We start from the raw sequence: 16,648 nt of genomic DNA on the forward strand, positions 1-16,648 counted from the left end.
TTTTCAAGTCCATATTTTATTTCATTCATATTTCACAGTCTGTTTCTGTAAAGTTTTAGCAAAAAGGTCATGTTCTATAACAGAGTTCTTAGGCTACTGTATTCAGAGCTAACAATGGACTTTGAAAGTACAGAAAATATTTACATTCCAACTAGGACAGTAGAATTTCAAAAAGACATAGCAAAAGTAATCAAAAATACCAACATTTATTAAACTGTAATAGAAAAACAGCAGTCTGCCTGACCCATTAAGCTATCTCACCTGCTAGTTGTCAGCAACAACTGAAGACACAGCAGGCCACTCAACTGACTGTATAGACTGAGATAGTTGACTTCAGCTGACCTGTTAATATGAAGATCAAAAAAAATTGTAAGTTCATTGCTTACAGGTTTCCAATCACAGGCTAATATCTCTGTTCAGATCTACTGTACCACTTCCCTATTCTGGTCCTGATGTAAGTCAACTGATTTTCTCAATGCATTTCCAAGCTAACCTATTTTATTACAGTGCGCCGAGAAAGGAAAGCTTTAGGAGGGCTTCCATGAACAAAGGCAGCTAGGAGAATCTGAACAGAATGGTACCTGATGACATATTTATCACAAGGGGCCTTCAACATCTTTTTTTTTTAATATATGTTGCATCAAAATTTGCAATTATCTAGGGATATGGTTCCTAAGGGGCTCCAGATTTACATATAAGAGTTCCAGAGTGGATTTTTCTAGTTCAGTAAATACTATTTAAGTCTGGACTGATGCCCAGTAGGAGATTTCTAAACAGCTGCTGGACTTTATTCACAGATTTATTGAATATATATTTATACAAATTACACCAGCTGAAAGGCCCATTAGCTGTAAGCACGCCCACCTCAGCCCACCCTCAGTGCTGTCAGGGGAAAAAATACATCTGGTACTATGAAGATTATGAAAGATTTCTATCAGCTGAAGTCTCCCTAAGTCAGATAACATTACCCTGCAAGGGAAGTTTTTAATTCCTTTTTACTCCATCAGAGCAGTGGAAATAGGATGGAGGTCATCAGTAGACTCATTTTTCCTTATCTCTTGAATAGCTAAGATTGGACTTCATTTTTTCTGACTTGCTTTTATCTGTAGGTAGCCTGAGCCCATCACCTTGTTTTCTAGGACAGTCATTTCCTAAAAATACGTATTCTGAACTTCAAATTCTCCACTCCATTTAATAGGTAGAATAAGAACTTTAGGAAAAGTAGGAAAAATATCCTATGCTCTTTCTCATACCTCAGGCTTCTAGGTCTGTTACATGTATCTGATCAATGGAATCACCTCCTCTCCTTCTTGTAAGAAGCTCAGAAGAAACAAGCCCATCTTCTTTCAAAAATGGCCCAAAGGTACCATCACATCTATCCTGCCAGATGTCATTTGGTGCAGATATCACAACTGATAGACTGTGTCTAGACTGGACATGTCCTACATCGTTACACTGCACTACGCTGCTTTCTGGGTTTGCTGGCTGAGTTTCAGTATTGCTGGGCTGTGAGTTATGAGACATCCTAGTATCACAACTGTAGCAGCTTATTTAAAAAATACATCACAGAACAGTCTATGAACACTTTTAATCAATTCCCACATACTGTACCAGTCTTCAGTAGGTGGACAAGATCCCACAAAAGGCATGGCTACTAGTTTGCTACAGCTCCACTAGGGCAAACCCTACCACAGTATTTCTCTCTAGGCCCATAGCTAGTACAAATAAGACTCATGTGCTTCCTCTTTGTAAGACATGTATAGCATTTCTTTCCATCAGTGTAAAAAGGGTGAAATCCCCTATTGGAGAGAAGTCCCTTACAATTTCTCTAATGCACCTATTTGTGGAAGACTACAAAAGCCTTCTCTGCAGTCTTCTGCAATATTGACTCCCAGAGGCATCAGAAAATGAACACATCTAGTCACAAATTACCAAGACATCCACTGTACTTTCAAGTTTCTTTTTTAAGAATCTGAAACAGATCACAGAGGTAATCAAAGCATCAAAATAGCCAGTCATCTAGATGGCACACTGAAATCATTGTCACACAGAAAGGAATATATCATAGATGATACAGATTCTTTAACATTCTTAGACAAAGCCATTCTCAGTTTTCTACACAGACTGCTCTGGAAAAAAACCCTTCAGACTGGAGGGAGTGACATAGTAAAGTGTATACATACACTGAAAAGAAATAAATCTCTGTAAAACAGCTTTTGTAACATGACTACTGTGGATCTCCACTAGCAAGATATCTTAGGCCAACATCAAGGCCAATATCTTACACATACAGTAGTGTTAGCTATATCTCAAGGTAAGCAGGTTAGGAATGATATAAATCTATACGGAGGAAAAAATGTTTTGGAATTTGTTTAGTTTTTTGAAGTTCAGGCTTAGGTAGATAAAATTTTTAGGGAGTTTATCCAAGTTGACACATCCCCACCCCTAGTACGTGCACCTGATTTCTCTAAATAAAGAAAAGAGACGGAAAAGGATGGGAGGACATCACCATAGGCCACTATGCTCCTCTCATTTCACCTTTTTTTTTTTTTTTTAATACATAGAAACCTGATTTTGCAGAAAAAAATGGAGTTTATAAAGATATACATATCAACTAATATGCAATTAGTCTTGTCAAATTAATCCTGGTAAATCAATACTTTCCTTGTCCTTTTTTTTGGTTGTATCACTGCAGTTGTTAATATCAATGTTTAATCTGCCAGCTACTGAGAAAACACAAAGCCACCATCCTTGTACACTTCTTACCATTAATGCACATGGCTTTGGAACAAACACTTCCAGTGCAAGCCTTGTGATTTTTATTCACTCAACTGTACAGATCAAAATCTAAAGTATACTCAGCAAAACATGCCATTTCACTTGGGTCCTAAGACTGCAATGAATACAGAATGCCTCTTCACCACAAGCAGATTTCCACTAATTCAAATGAACTGAAACCCCAAAGCAAGACTCTCTGCTACCAGAAAAGACAGCAACAACCTAAAGATACCACCCCACCAACACTGTTTCCTCTCCTCACACCAACTCCCTTTGCCTACTTGGAATTGATGATGGCCCAACAGTGGGGCCTGTTCTGCTGTTGCACTCTCAGAATGGACTATCTGAAGATGGGAATAGGAGGATGTTTGCAGAATACTGCAAACTACTATCTTTTCACTGCAAGAATGGGAACATGCCAGCAGAGCACATCCATGCTTCGCGAGTCCAAGGAATTATACAGAGTTAGCATGGAGTTCAAGTCACACTGCAGTACTAAGTACCCATTCTGTCAAGAACCCACCATACTATTCCAGTCCCACAAATTGTTAATGGCAATGTGACTTTGCAAGTCTTGGACTCAAAAAATGCTCAAGTAAAAGTCTGAGACAGGAAAAAGGAGGCACAGAAATAAGCTGGCCAACAGCTATGCACCTTTTTACTACATGTTGGGATATGTGGGGTCTTCGAGGTTGCTATCAGCTTTGTCAGACCCTGTTAGAGAGGCTTCTAGCTCTGCCCATGACTGTGGAGCATTGTTCTTTATTGCCTCTATGAAAAGTTGTGTTTGGTGCTTCAGCCGGTCCAGCTCGGCCTGAGTCACCTGGTTCTGATGAATGAGCTCCTTGGTCTTTAAAGTGATCTCCAGCAATCCTGACCTGCGTAGCACAACAAGAGTATTCTGAAAGCGTCTGCACTTGCTTTGTTGTTGCAAGAGCAGCTCGGGGGTAGTGCAAAGCTCTTCTGGTATCAGTGGGGGGCTCCACACTGCAGACTGTGTTGTAGTCTGTGAGGCACCCTCGCTCTCATGAAGGGTGCACTTTGCTGCCTGCAGAGCTCCAAAAGGCAAAAGGGGAGTCAAACCTGGCACTTTTGGAGTGTCACTGGAAACATGATGAAAACCAGAAAGAGCTGACAGTCTTCCACTTGCCACCAGAGCTGAAGAACTTTGCTGGTTAGAATCCTGAGGGGTCTTAAAGCTAACTGGTAGAGGGGCAAAAGGACTAGTAGGCAAGCCTGTGCTCATCAACACAGGAGAAGTCTCCAACTTGGGCGCTTCCGTGCAGAGTCGTTTATGGCAAGTGGTTTCCTGACATTCTTCTAGATCGAAGGAGTGATCTCTTTTGCAGGGCTGTGGTGCTATTTTGGGGTAAGAATTCAGGATGGGCAAGTAATTAGTGGAGTCATTTCTCTTTTTCCCAACAGGGTGAGGATTAATGGGAGGTGGGATTGATGGACGAAGGAACACTAGTTGCGGCTGAGCTGGAATCACTTCAAAGGATGGCTGCACAGTCCAAGACTGGAGCTGTGATGAACTCCCCTGAGAAGTGAAACAGGGAAAAAACAGAAATCTTACAAAAGCATTGTGGAAGAGAATCAAAAAAGTCTTAAACAAAACAGGACTGTGACATTTCTCCGTATTTGATATATACTGTCCAAATAATGTGTTCTGAACAGTTCTCCATCAAACTCCTCCTTCTGCTTCTGTGACAACAGGCATAATGCTGGAATCAAACTTGTAATCCATAATCCTTTCACAATGCAACAGCAGATAAATTTAAAAACAATTCAATCTGAATTTATACATTTTTTCCTAAAGAAGGATTACAGTGCATGTTTAAATTGTACAATGTTCATGTAAAAGTTTATTGCAGACTTGGAGTCAAACAACAGGTGCACAGAAAAGTTGAAAAATAATTAAGCTAGGTGGTTATGAAATACACTAAGAGTGAAGGAAAGAGTGCTCAGACATTTTAGGAACAATTCAGACTTCCTCTGTTGAAAGGTAGCAACTCAAATCTTGTTGATTCTATTCTTACAGCAAGCTTTTGAAATCGTTACTTAAAATAGACAACAGCTGTTCAGTAAGTCTTGCAATTTAAGCACAATACATGGTTTCAATAAATTTAAAAACGTGAAGTAGAAAAAAAAATGCTGAATAGCAACCAATGCAAGCAAAAAAGCCTGCTGTAAGCCCAGAGGAGTTTAACTTCATACCTCTGGTGAAACAGTGCACTCCAATAAACCTTAAAAGCATTACATTTCAAGAAAAACACCCAAGTTTTTACTCCCTCCCACAAGCCATATTCTGGAATAGAGGGGTATTCATTTATTTTTACAAGATATTACCTCTTTTTCCCCAACACATTACTACAGATCTTCATGAGATCTTCTGGCCAAAAACATGCCTGCTTTTCCCCAAAGATATCAGATGATCTTCTTAATATATTTAAGTCATCACCACTACAATTATACTAATATCATATATTGTCAGCTGCTTTTTCAGTTCTTTACAACCTGGAACACAACTGGCATGCTTGCTGAAGGAATAATTTTTAGCTACCACAAATACATTTTATTATTTTTAGTACTATCTGAAATCCATATACTTTCCACCAGTCTCGTAAGTTTTAAAAGCTAACATGCTTTGACAAAGTCCATTTCCCCAGTAAAGGACTTGAACTTACCAAAACCAGGCATTACCCACTGATTAGGACACTGAGACTTGGAGATAACATTCTAATAATTACCTACTCTGACACAATGTTTCTTCAGTTCTGTGGGCAAGATCCTTATGGAACAGGGGTACAGAAGCACTAGCTGTAAAATCAAATACTACCACCATAACAGAGAAAACAGGACATACAAAAGAGAAGCATGTGGAGATGTTAGGAATGAGGAAGCACATAAATACTGTGGCTATACATACACAGGAGAGAACGTGTAGCCTTAAGGAGCAAAGGTTTGGAGTCAGAAGTCGCCATGTCCTGCACAACTGTACAGCACCCAGCACAGCAGAGCCCCAGGATCACTGAGGCCAAAAGAGCTGTGGTAACTCTTTGTCTTGTTCTTGGTTTCTTCCTATCTCTTATCTACTTTCTTCTCCTTTTCCTTCTCATATTCCACTCTGCTATTTTTCTCCTACTCAAAAACTCATTTTCAGTAGAGGAGGACACATTTATTTTACTAATTTTGCAAATTGTTGTGGGATTTGTTGGGTTTTTTTTAAATGAAAGCTATGAAAGACAACATCCTGTCTAAAAGGTCTTCCTATTTATTAAGGACTTTTACAAGACTGACAGAAACCTTGACAGCAGTAGCACTATGTTTTTGAGAACTGATCCCCCCTTGATTTTTTTTTTTTTTTTAGTAACACTGTTGTTAGCTGTTTACATTCTGAAATTGGGCCAGTAGGTAACAGCAGGTAACCATCACTGCACAGGATCACAGTGGTTCCAAGACAGAAGGATGATGCTGATTGAAATTGAAACTGGAACAAATAAACAGCAGTAACTGGATGCTGCCTTTTTTTTTTTGGTTCAGTGAGCCCAACTGAGTGCAGTGCTGAAAAGATCATTTTAAAAGACGGTCAACATGACTATTTGAGATTACCAGGCATAATGAAAAAAGAGGAAAAGAAACTTCATTATTATTCTGACCTAGACTTGTTGCTTTTGTTTATTATAGTAAACATTTTTCAATTTAACATTATTGTCCTTAACCATACATAATTAGACTTAGATGTTATGACACACTGCTCAAGAGAACCAAGTGGTAATTTTATCTACCTCCAACACTTCCTTGCCAAATTCTGTCTTTGCTACACTACTAACTTTTTTTAATATATATGTGGTTGTGGTTTTATATATATATATACTTATATTTATATATACATAAAGCTACTTATTATTAGCTGCTTCTGCCAACTGTTTGCAACACAACACGGAGCTTAACAGTAAACTACCACTGCAATCAGTGTTTAATTTTTGAGCTCTGGGCCAAAGCCTATCAACCTTTAGCGAAGCTTGACCTATTCCCTGCTATAACTAACTTAAGAATTTGTTAACATAGTATAAGGCACAATGCTTAGAGAACAGAATCATCTCCCCTACAAATCTGCTAAATACTAACAGAAACCCATATCTGTATGTATTGTGTATCACAATGATACACAGTGTTTAAAAGGTCTTGCTTGTTGTCATAACAGATTCATTAGATTTACAGATTCATCAGAAAAAGAATCAGGATCTATATTCCTCTTTGCCCTTCTCACTGTATTCTCAGAAGTATTCTAATAAAAAAAACACTGAAGAACTTTTGCTCTATTCCAAAAATGAGTGTAACAGAGCAAGAGATCTAATAATAGGACAATACTTGGAGCTCTTGTATCTTCTGTTAAAATTTAAAAGCTATGGGTCTCACAGATGTGCTGGAGGAACTACACATTACAAAATACTTGAGAGTATAAATAGGGAATGTAGTTGTTGCAATGTGAGCCATCACAGGCAGTTAAGGGAAACAGCTACTAAACTAGAAGTATCACAGCTAACTTCAGACAAGGATTCAATATTTGCATTTATAACATTCTAGATTAGTGTTTCCCATTGCATATGAAGCCCTTATAGGACCTAAGAACAAGGAAACAAGCTTTCCATTCTACTTCACCATCTTTATTGAATGAAAAAGACAACAGCAATTTTCAAAAGGAAATCACCCATTTCTTTGGTGCTATTTACATAGCATTGTTAAAGATGTATTTTGGGGGGATTCCTTTAAGACAAAGAGGTTTAGTAGATGTAGCAGAGCTTCTCCATCTCACTTTTTTTTTTCCATCTTAGTGATTCTAGCCTGCCCCTCAAAAGAACAGACTGCCACATTAGAACTTAAGTTACCAGTTACTTTCCAGACTGCAACAACGCAAAATCTTTTTGAAAGGAAAAGTATTTTTTTAAAAAAAATAAGAACATGGAATATTTTTCAATATATTAGTTCTTACCCACCTGCTTAACTAACACATTCTTCATTACAACCATAGGAGAAAGTGCAGGAAAGGAGCTGCTTGTGGTCCTCGGGCATTGCCAAGGTCCATCCTCTGCATTCCAACACAACGTATTCAGCACATCCTCAGAGTCCGTCTGCTCCATAGCACTTGGGCATTCTGAACTGCCATCTGCCAGATGTAGAATTCAGCTGTTAGTTGTTTCCCATGCAACATGCTTACTACTTCCTTTCAGTTTTGCTTCCTTTCAACCAAGTCATAAAGAACAAGAAAGTTTAGATCTGTAATATCAACAAAATTAGAGCTGCTGTGACAGCTGTCAAATAGCCTTTAATAAAAGGCTTTATATTTCAGATCAGTTCTCATAGACAAAAAATCTATGACTTTTTGTTCTTTTGTATTTAGCCTCCAAGCAACTGCATACTATCATGAAGGTTGCTCTAAAAACTGGTACAGGAAAGAACTACAGGCTTCAGGATTGCCACATCCATAGTTCGTGCTGCAGGCATTTTGTGTCTTGAAATTTTCTATCTAAAAACTCAGTACAGCAGATATCTCTCACAAAAGTGCTTTTTTTCCCTCTCCTTTAAAGGCCATCTTTGCACAGTTTTGTTGACTATTAAAATGGCACACTGTGTCTACATTTTAGTGATATTATAACAATTACTTTCTGGTTTATCTAGTCAGACCATAAGAGACATTAGACAGTATAATCCAACAGTTCCTTCATCACTACAAAGAACAAAAAGTAATTTTGCCATCTCCACTTCTAGACTCTCTAGTCTGAGATCCTTCCATAAATTTTTTTATTAGTCACATTTTAAATTCCTATGCCATTCAAATTCATAGGATGAACTTTATAACTAGATAAAGTTCCACTCCAAAAGACTTCAGTGGTAGGATGATTGCAGATGAAACCTATCTTGCATAGAAAGGCCCTCCATGGTAATGAGACACAAACTGTAAGGGGTTAGTCACATTTGTCAAACATCACCAATAAAAGCAAAGCCTGAGCAAGATAAAACACAAAAAAGTTAACACAGTGGTTTTCTAAACCTGAATATCCAGAGTCTTTGTCAGATTCAGCTGCCGCCATGCTGAGGCGATGGTTGATGCTCTTCATTTCCATCACTTTGCCCAGTAGTTCTTCAAGGGTCTCAGGAGATGATTGTTCTGTCTGAGTGCTTCCATAGTGCCAAGGGCAGTTTTTAATGCCTTTTCCATCGAGGAACTACAAAAACAATTAAGAACAAAGAAAGGCTTTCTCTGAATCTAAAGAAAGCTCCATTAGTATAAGACTACAACAGTGGCCATGTTTGTCAATAAGGAAGTCAGGTTATGAAAGGTTTGCTGTATCTGTAAAGCCATCTGTAGAATTCTATTAAACTTCCTGCCTCACATTTGCCACATTTATCACATATTTACAGTAGAAAATAAAATTGCCAATAAAACAAGTTTATTCCCTGCAAAACTCTCAAAACTACGCATGTTTAATAACATATTACAGAGTAGAAAAGAGGTAATAATTCTTTGCGTCAACTGAAACTTTGTAGACTCTTCTGAACTTAAGTTTTACACCTGTCTTCAGATGATTTTTCAAGTTTCAGGAAGGTTTCCATGAGCCAATCTTTCAGTCCCCTGCATCAACTACAAAAGAACAATATCATAGTAGGCATGGCTTTGAATCCTTTAGGATAGGCTAAAGATGCCAAAATAACAAAGGTATAGGAAGGAAGAACCTAACTGAAAGAAAAAAATATGGCACATGTATTTTAATTTTTAAAAAAGTATTTACTGAATGCCATCAACTAATCAAAGATATTTCAGAAGTACTGAAGACATGGATGCAGCTGAAGGAGCAGAATGCACCCATCTTGTTCAGCTCCTTTCTTCAGGGGTTAAGCAAGGCAGAGTACAGAGCACAGGGCAGCCAGTCCTACTCAATTACCTGAAGCAGGACCATTCTCATACTGAAAATTTCTGAGTAAAGTCCAGAGAAGATTCACCTGGAGAGCACAATGCATCAGTAATTTCTAACTCCATTATGAATTCTGTTGGACAAGGTAAAAATTCCTTACTGCACACACAAAACTTGGGAAATAGGAACTTCATTTCCATATTTGCTAAAAAGGTAATGCCTAAATCTATGAAGTTCAGCAACATGGGTAACCAAGATAAAACAGCAGATACAAAGTGTATGGTTGTTATCTGTAACTAAAACAATGTCCCTCTGACTCAAGTAGGACAGTTGCACATCTTCTTTTATTCTGCCAGTGAGCTAAACAGAGACTTCAAGAAATACCTCAAAATACTGAAAGAATGAAACACAGATGGAAAACTGATGTATTAGACATCTCTTCACCCCCAAAATGCAAAACAAACTAAACACTAAAGGCTATTCATAAACAAGATTTATTTCAAGAATTAAAATTACTCAGGCCACATTTATCTCACAAAAACTTTGATGTCCCAAGGACTGAATCTCAAAACAAGAAGATGTGCTGAGTGAAGCCCATACAACAAATACAGCTGAATCTGCAAAGCTGTGGTTTTGTTAAGTCTGATTCACTCACAAGAGTAAAGTAAGTCATCCGAGAAAAGAAAGTTAAACAAATGGTGAGTGAATACGCTGGGGGGTAAAGAAATCCATACCGCTACAAGTGTGACACATAACATACCTGCAGTGCACTCCTAGGGGAGACATGGCCTTAGAAATGCCCTCTTCTTCCCGCACCCAGAATGAAAACACTGAAAGGCTGAAACTAAAAGCTATGAAAATCAGAATAATGCAGTAACATTATGGCCTCCTATGCTACATACTTGTCACAACCTTCACCTGTTTCCTGAGAGTAGGCAGCTTCTACTAAGACAAAGTTTCAGCTTCTCTGAAAGAAAGTAACTTCGAGTTTGGCTAACAGGAAACTGACATAATGAAGTGAAGAAATTACTTCTAATGTTATTTGTAGAAATTACTTTCCTATAAAGTAACAATTTGAAGTTATGTCTCACGTTAAAACTTTATATTTAAACTATAAAAACAGGAACTCAGGAGCCTGCATCATAGTCAGGCTAGCAGTCCATCAGTAGCAGTATCCAGTGCAAGCTGCTTCAAATGACATTGCAGCAGACATTCTGGAATAATTTACCCTGAACTGCAAGTTTCTTCTTAAGGTCCTGCCAACTGGTTGTTAGAACTATGCTCCAAAACCTCGAGCCTTGGCAGCTACAGTAATGAATTCTGAAATGGTAAGATGACTGTCTATATAACTACAAGAATGATGGAATAATGGCCAGCAGAAGAGACTTTCCTCAAGTACCTACTTACATAGTTTTTACTTTCAGTTTTCAGCCACACCTGCCTGCCTGCTAACAGGTGTGGAGCAAACACGATTACGTAAGAGTAACCTAGTTGCCGTCCCTGGAATGGAAGACGCGCTTTAAGTCCCCGATCCACGCTCTCACTACTTAGTCCTTTCTAGAACATCCCAAACCAAAACTAGAAACAGAAGGATAGAAATAAGTAAAGTAAGAACACCTCATCTGCCAGCCTTGCATGAAGGGAAGCTTTGGGAAGGGCCGGCACATCTTTTCCTCTTATGGAACAAAACCATAAACCAAAACAACAAAACCACAACCCAAAACAAACAAACCAGAAGCGCCGCTCTCCCGAGACGCGGGCGTGCGATCCCTCCTGCCCGTGCCTGGGCCAGAGCCGTCCCCCGGCCCCACGGGCGGGAGCTCCGCCGCGCACCGCCTGAAGTACCGGGCGCCGTCCACCCGACCGCCCCTCCGCCCACACGCCGGGCCCGGGCCGCGGGGAGCCCCGGAGCCCTACGGCGTGAGGAGAGCCCGCGCAGGCAGGCCGAGCCACCGGGCTACCGGAGACGGACGGCCGCCCGCCACACGGCGAGGCGCATCGGCACAGCCCGGCAAACCCCGGCAAACCCCGGCACATCCCGGCACAGCTCCCGGCCCCGCGGCCGCCCCTCACCTGGGCGCGGGGCCGCCACAGCTCCGCCGCGCCGCGCATGCGCCGCACCCGCCCCGGGCACGCCCCGCCCGGACGAGCCGCCGCGGAAGGGTCGCGCATGCGCGCGGCGGGGCTGTGCGCGCGGGCTCGGTGGCGGCCGTTGGCTCTGCTGGAGCTCTGAGGGGGCGGCGGCGCCGTCAGAGCCGGGGTTTGGGGTGGCGCGGAACTTCCCGAATGCTGCGCAAATGAGTGCGCTGACAGCCACTTAAAATATGAGGAAAGAGGCATCAAAGAGGTTCAAAAGCTTTACACTCATCTCAAAGAGGGGAAACATGGCAAAAGGAGTTATCATAGAATCAATTAGGTTCTGAGATCGTTGAGTCCAGCCTATGACCAAACACCACCCTGTAAACTAGACCATGGCAGTAAGTGCCCTGTGCAGTCTTTCCTTCAATATCTCCAGCGATGGTGACTCCACAACCTCCCTGGGCAGCCCATTCCAATATCTAGTCTTCCTTTCTGTGAAAAAATTCCTTCTAATGTCCAACCTAAACCTCCCCTGGCATGGTGTAAGACTATGCCCTCTCATCCTGTCACTGGTTGCCTGCGAGAAGAGGCTGATGCCCACCTGGCTACAACCTCCTTTCAAGTAGTTGGGGAGAGTGATAAGGTCTCCCCTGAGCCTCCCTCAGGTTAAAGAACCCCCTCTCCTTCAGCGACTTGTCATAGGACTTGTGCTCCAAGCCCTTCACCAGATTCGTTGCCTGTCTCTAGACATGCTCCAGCACCTCAATGTCTTTCTGGAACTGAGAGGCCCAGAATTACGCACAGAGCTCGAGGTGTGGCCTCACCAGTGCTGCGTACAGGGCAAGAATCGCTTCTTCCTGTCATGAGTGAAGGATTTACGTGGTTGGTAAACGTGAGGTCGTGAAATATGTGGATTTCATTTCCATGCATATAAAACAAGGGCAAATAAATAGGAGGAAGTAAATCCTTTGGTTCAATGAATATAACTAGAGTAGCTATTCTTGTTTTGAGAATTCCAGAAATGCTACCAGCACCCAGAAATCTGTCAGAAAACTTTGCATTCAGACATGAAAGCCATTCATTAGAGAAAACTGAAAAGGCTGTGTGGAAGGGCTAAGCAAAGACACAATGAATTGACCAAACAGAAATGGATGAAAGAAAACTTTTATTGTTACGATCTTGTTAAAGAGCCTGAAACATGCTGATTAAAAAGGTCAACAAGACCTAATAAATTCCTGAGTGAAAAACAGAAGGACCTTTAATCTCCATGTCGTCTCATAAACAACCTGTCAAATGCAAAACCAAAAATGTCTGCGATCACATGAAATGACACTGTTATTTTGAAAATATGACACCGATGGATTCCAGTCCTACCAATCTGAAATGCTGTGAGAGAATGCTAGTGACACATATTCCTAGGATGTATTTTTGAGTATTTAAATGCCAGAGTTGGGTCTGCTCTATTCTAAACTGTGGCATGAGATATGTGATATCTGGACTCTGGATTTGGATCCCTTACTGTTCAGGAGGTTTGGGTTCTGAGGAATAGCATGTTAAGAATTCTCTTGTATCATCATTGTATCATCATTACTCAGACATGGTCCTGTTTTCCTGTTTGCCTTATACCCAGAAACAAGCCTTACTGATCTCCACAGAGGCCAGATTTCTCAGGATATGGAGTATGTATGGGTGCTCACTGAAAACTGCTCTTCAGAGAGCAAGCAGCCTATGCCTGGGACAGACAACCTGCAGTTCAGTTCAGGTGATTCAGAACAGATTTGGAATGTGTGATACCAGGCTTTCATTCAAGGGCAACAGGTAGGAGAACCGAAATACTGCCTGTTTAATAGAGGAGTTTTCTTAGATAATCAAGTTAAATCTGTTTTCTGAATAAATTAAATCTTATCATCTGAATTCTTCCTGCTCCAAAATATGCCTTTTTTTGTGGTTTTAATAATATTTCTGTCATTGCCTCTTCTCTTCCTTTTCCTTTCATTTGATTATTCCCCGATCCAAGATCTTATTCACTGTGTGAGTTTAGTGACTACTGTCAGTGGCAACAGGATGTTTTCCTTTTTCCTTATGTTGTACAGTGGTTGATTTGTTTATCCTAAAGGTGAGTGTTTTGACAGATAAGTATTAACTTTTTGTTCACTTCCCTGTTTATTCTGGCCATACAACAGGAAAAGTGTGAGAAGAATATGAGTGAAGTATGACTGCATGTTTATTCAGTTCAGGTGTTTCAACACTTTTATTAAAAAAGGTGTTGAATCTCTTCTTTCAGGAGAAGATGCAGAAATCATCTTTTATGGCTTAAGAGGGACAAAGGCAAGTATTTATCCAATGAGGTGGTTAAATAATAGGTCTTGTGTGCTTACTGAACAATTAATAAAGGTGTTGATGCATGGACTTCATAAATGCTTATGGGACAAAGAATCTTTTGTCCTAACACAGGAGTAAAAAGAAATGTTTGGCAAACTTTGAAAGTAAAGCATAGCCAGGTCAGAAGAATTTGGTTTCATATTACATTGTCAGAACTGGAAATGCTGGGTCTGAAAACACTATGTACTCAATCTTTTTTTTCTTCATATACTTACTGATTTGGTTTGGTATTACAGGCAAAATACAATTTAACAGATACTAAATTGTGTTAAGTTAGTCTACAAATAAATAGCTTTGTTCACCTCACTTCATTGAACCAACGTCTAATTCTTATGATATTTTAATACAGGTGTGCTGTCTCCTTTGCAAACTCCTGGGCTTTTGGGCCAACTGAGGATTTTGGGAAGCTGTGCAAACCAGCAGCCCCAGTGACTGTTTTTAACACTTGCAGCATCAGAGCATTGCACCAGTCCAGAGTCCTCTGGAGAGCAGCAAGCCCTGTTGTATTCCCTCACTTTCCCAGCACAGTCACCTTTTCTGTCTTTAGTATAGTCTCCAGTGTGTGGGAAGCTACAGGGTATAGAAGGATAGCTTTACTTAATCAGTGCAATACTGTCTGAGAAATCTCGTGAGAGTATTATTTTCTGATGGAGAAATCTATATGATTTACACTGTTGTCATGCAAGAGCTACTGTTTGCTTCAAAGTAGGCTAGATGTTATGTTTTTCTGGAGTTCAAAAGTTATTTGTGTTTATATGGTGGTGGTGGCTTTGGGAGTATTTTTTGTGTCATGAGTGTTGAATCTGTTAAGACTATTTCTACTGACTCTTTACTGTGGATTGTAACTTGTCCAGCATCTTCATTTTTCTAGCTTCATCTTAATTTTATGAACCTGAGAGCTGTGATAAGCATCTTCTCATTCTGTGTGGCCTCTGTATATTTGCGTTATTTCTAATAACCACTGGGTGTCGTGTGTCTCTTTGGATTACAGGATATAGAGAAGGACAAACTTGGTCCAATCAAGGACTGCCTGTGGACTTTTCTTTCAGGATGAAAAGGCCTTTATCTAATTTACATAAAATTACAATAACTTTAAAACAATGTTATTTATTTAGGCGCATGGTGTGATTCTTGGGGTTGTCTTGTACAGCACCAGGAGCTGGACTTTGATGATCCTTGTGGGTCCCTTCCAACTCAGAATACTCTGTGATTCTGTTATTTATGTGCCAAGGGCAACAAATATGAGATAGGAGTCTACAAACAACAGCCTGATTCTCTACATGATTTATTCCTAATACCATTTAGCCAGTCTGAAGGACACATTTGGTGGAAAAACCCTAAGATGTCAGTAGGTAATTAAAGATATCCTGAAACATAAATGCATAATGTAGCAGAATTAAAAGTGCATTGGTGGTCTCAGATCTGTATTTTCCTAGATTTTAGGAACTATGTTTGACATGGCTGTATTTGAGAATATTATTTTGATAAGGATTTTGACCTGTTATTTTCATAATTTTTACAAGCAAATGAAAAGGCAAGAATTTGTAACTTAATATGCAAGGATAATAAATGTACTTCATGCAGAAGAGAACTTGAATATTGAACCTTCAGTACAGACCTGTGCTATGGAGGATTAAAGACCAACCATATTAGTTGCACATAGAAGGATTACATTTCCTACAGACTAGTCATCAGAGAGATCATATGATGTGGTAACATTGATACAGGCATGTGCTGTGCCTCATAGTATGGATACATGAGCCAAGGATGTAGACTGGACGTAGGCTTTCCGAGAATCTTGGATGCCACTGTGACTCAGTTGCTTTCCCTGTAGGCTTGTTATGTTAGATAGCTGAATTAATCTGGTGTGGGGGGCTTCTCTTAGTAGAGGCTTAGCTTAACAATGTTTGTGAAATGTTCAGAATTACTAGAACCATTTAAAAGACAAATACAGAACTGGCTCTTGATTTGCAGGGCAAAGTACGTTCCCCTATTGTAAGATATAGAAGCAGGATTTATTTTACCTATAATTTAGAAATCTACACTATCACAGTGAAAAATGGAACAGTTTGTGCCCAATGCTATGAGAATTGTGAGGGCTTATAGGAGCAAATCAAGAAAAGCTGCTAAGTGCTGATTTTTACGGTGGGCTGGGTATAGTATAGCCAAATCTGAACAGGTTTTTATGGCACTAGAAAAAGGCAGTGATACTTCACAAATCTTCAGAGCAACTTCTGAAACTTGTTCAGTACAGCAGCTCTTCTGAAGAAGTCTTGTTGTATAAGAGGATGTCAGTATTAGAACATGCTTTCGTTCTGGAGTAATTTATGGCCTTGCTGAGGTCCATAATTACTGTTTGCAACCTCTGGTCATGGAGAAACTAAAAACCAGTTTTTATTTCAAGTGATATAGCAGAATGGACAGAAGATACCACTCGGATTCCTAATCTCCAAGTCTGCTTTCTGTTGTGCTGAATTCATGAGGAACTACTG

At 40.0% G+C, this 16,648-nt stretch overlaps 1 protein-coding gene across 2 annotated transcripts; it reads right to left on the bottom strand.

The window, feature by feature from the left end:
- CIPC (CLOCK interacting pacemaker) lies at window positions 1-11,846 on the bottom strand. 2 transcript variants are annotated; one of them, XM_050336225.1, is made up of 5 exons: window positions 11,769-11,825; window positions 10,456-10,539; window positions 8,834-9,008; window positions 7,779-7,948; window positions 1-4,318 (listed from the first exon to the last, which is right to left on the bottom strand). In XM_050336225.1, exons 3-5 carry the CDS (start codon window positions 8,904-8,906, stop codon window positions 3,440-3,442), a joined length of 1,122 nt encoding a protein of 373 aa, XP_050192182.1. In that variant the 5' UTR covers window positions 8,907-9,008; window positions 10,456-10,539; window positions 11,769-11,825; the 3' UTR covers window positions 1-3,439. The 2 variants fall into 2 exon arrangements, with proteins under 2 accessions (XP_050192182.1, XP_050192181.1); XM_050336224.1 differs by lacking the exon at window positions 10,456-10,539 and having other exon boundaries at window positions 11,769-11,846.
- Between the last annotated feature and the right edge of the window lie 4,802 nt (window positions 11,847-16,648).

The sequence above is a fragment of the Myiozetetes cayanensis genome, unplaced genomic scaffold (assembly GCF_022539395.1).
Source record: "Myiozetetes cayanensis isolate MyiCay16 unplaced genomic scaffold, myiCay2020 scf6-25, whole genome shotgun sequence".
In the NCBI taxonomy this organism is placed as follows: domain Eukaryota; kingdom Metazoa; phylum Chordata; class Aves; order Passeriformes; family Tyrannidae; genus Myiozetetes; species Myiozetetes cayanensis.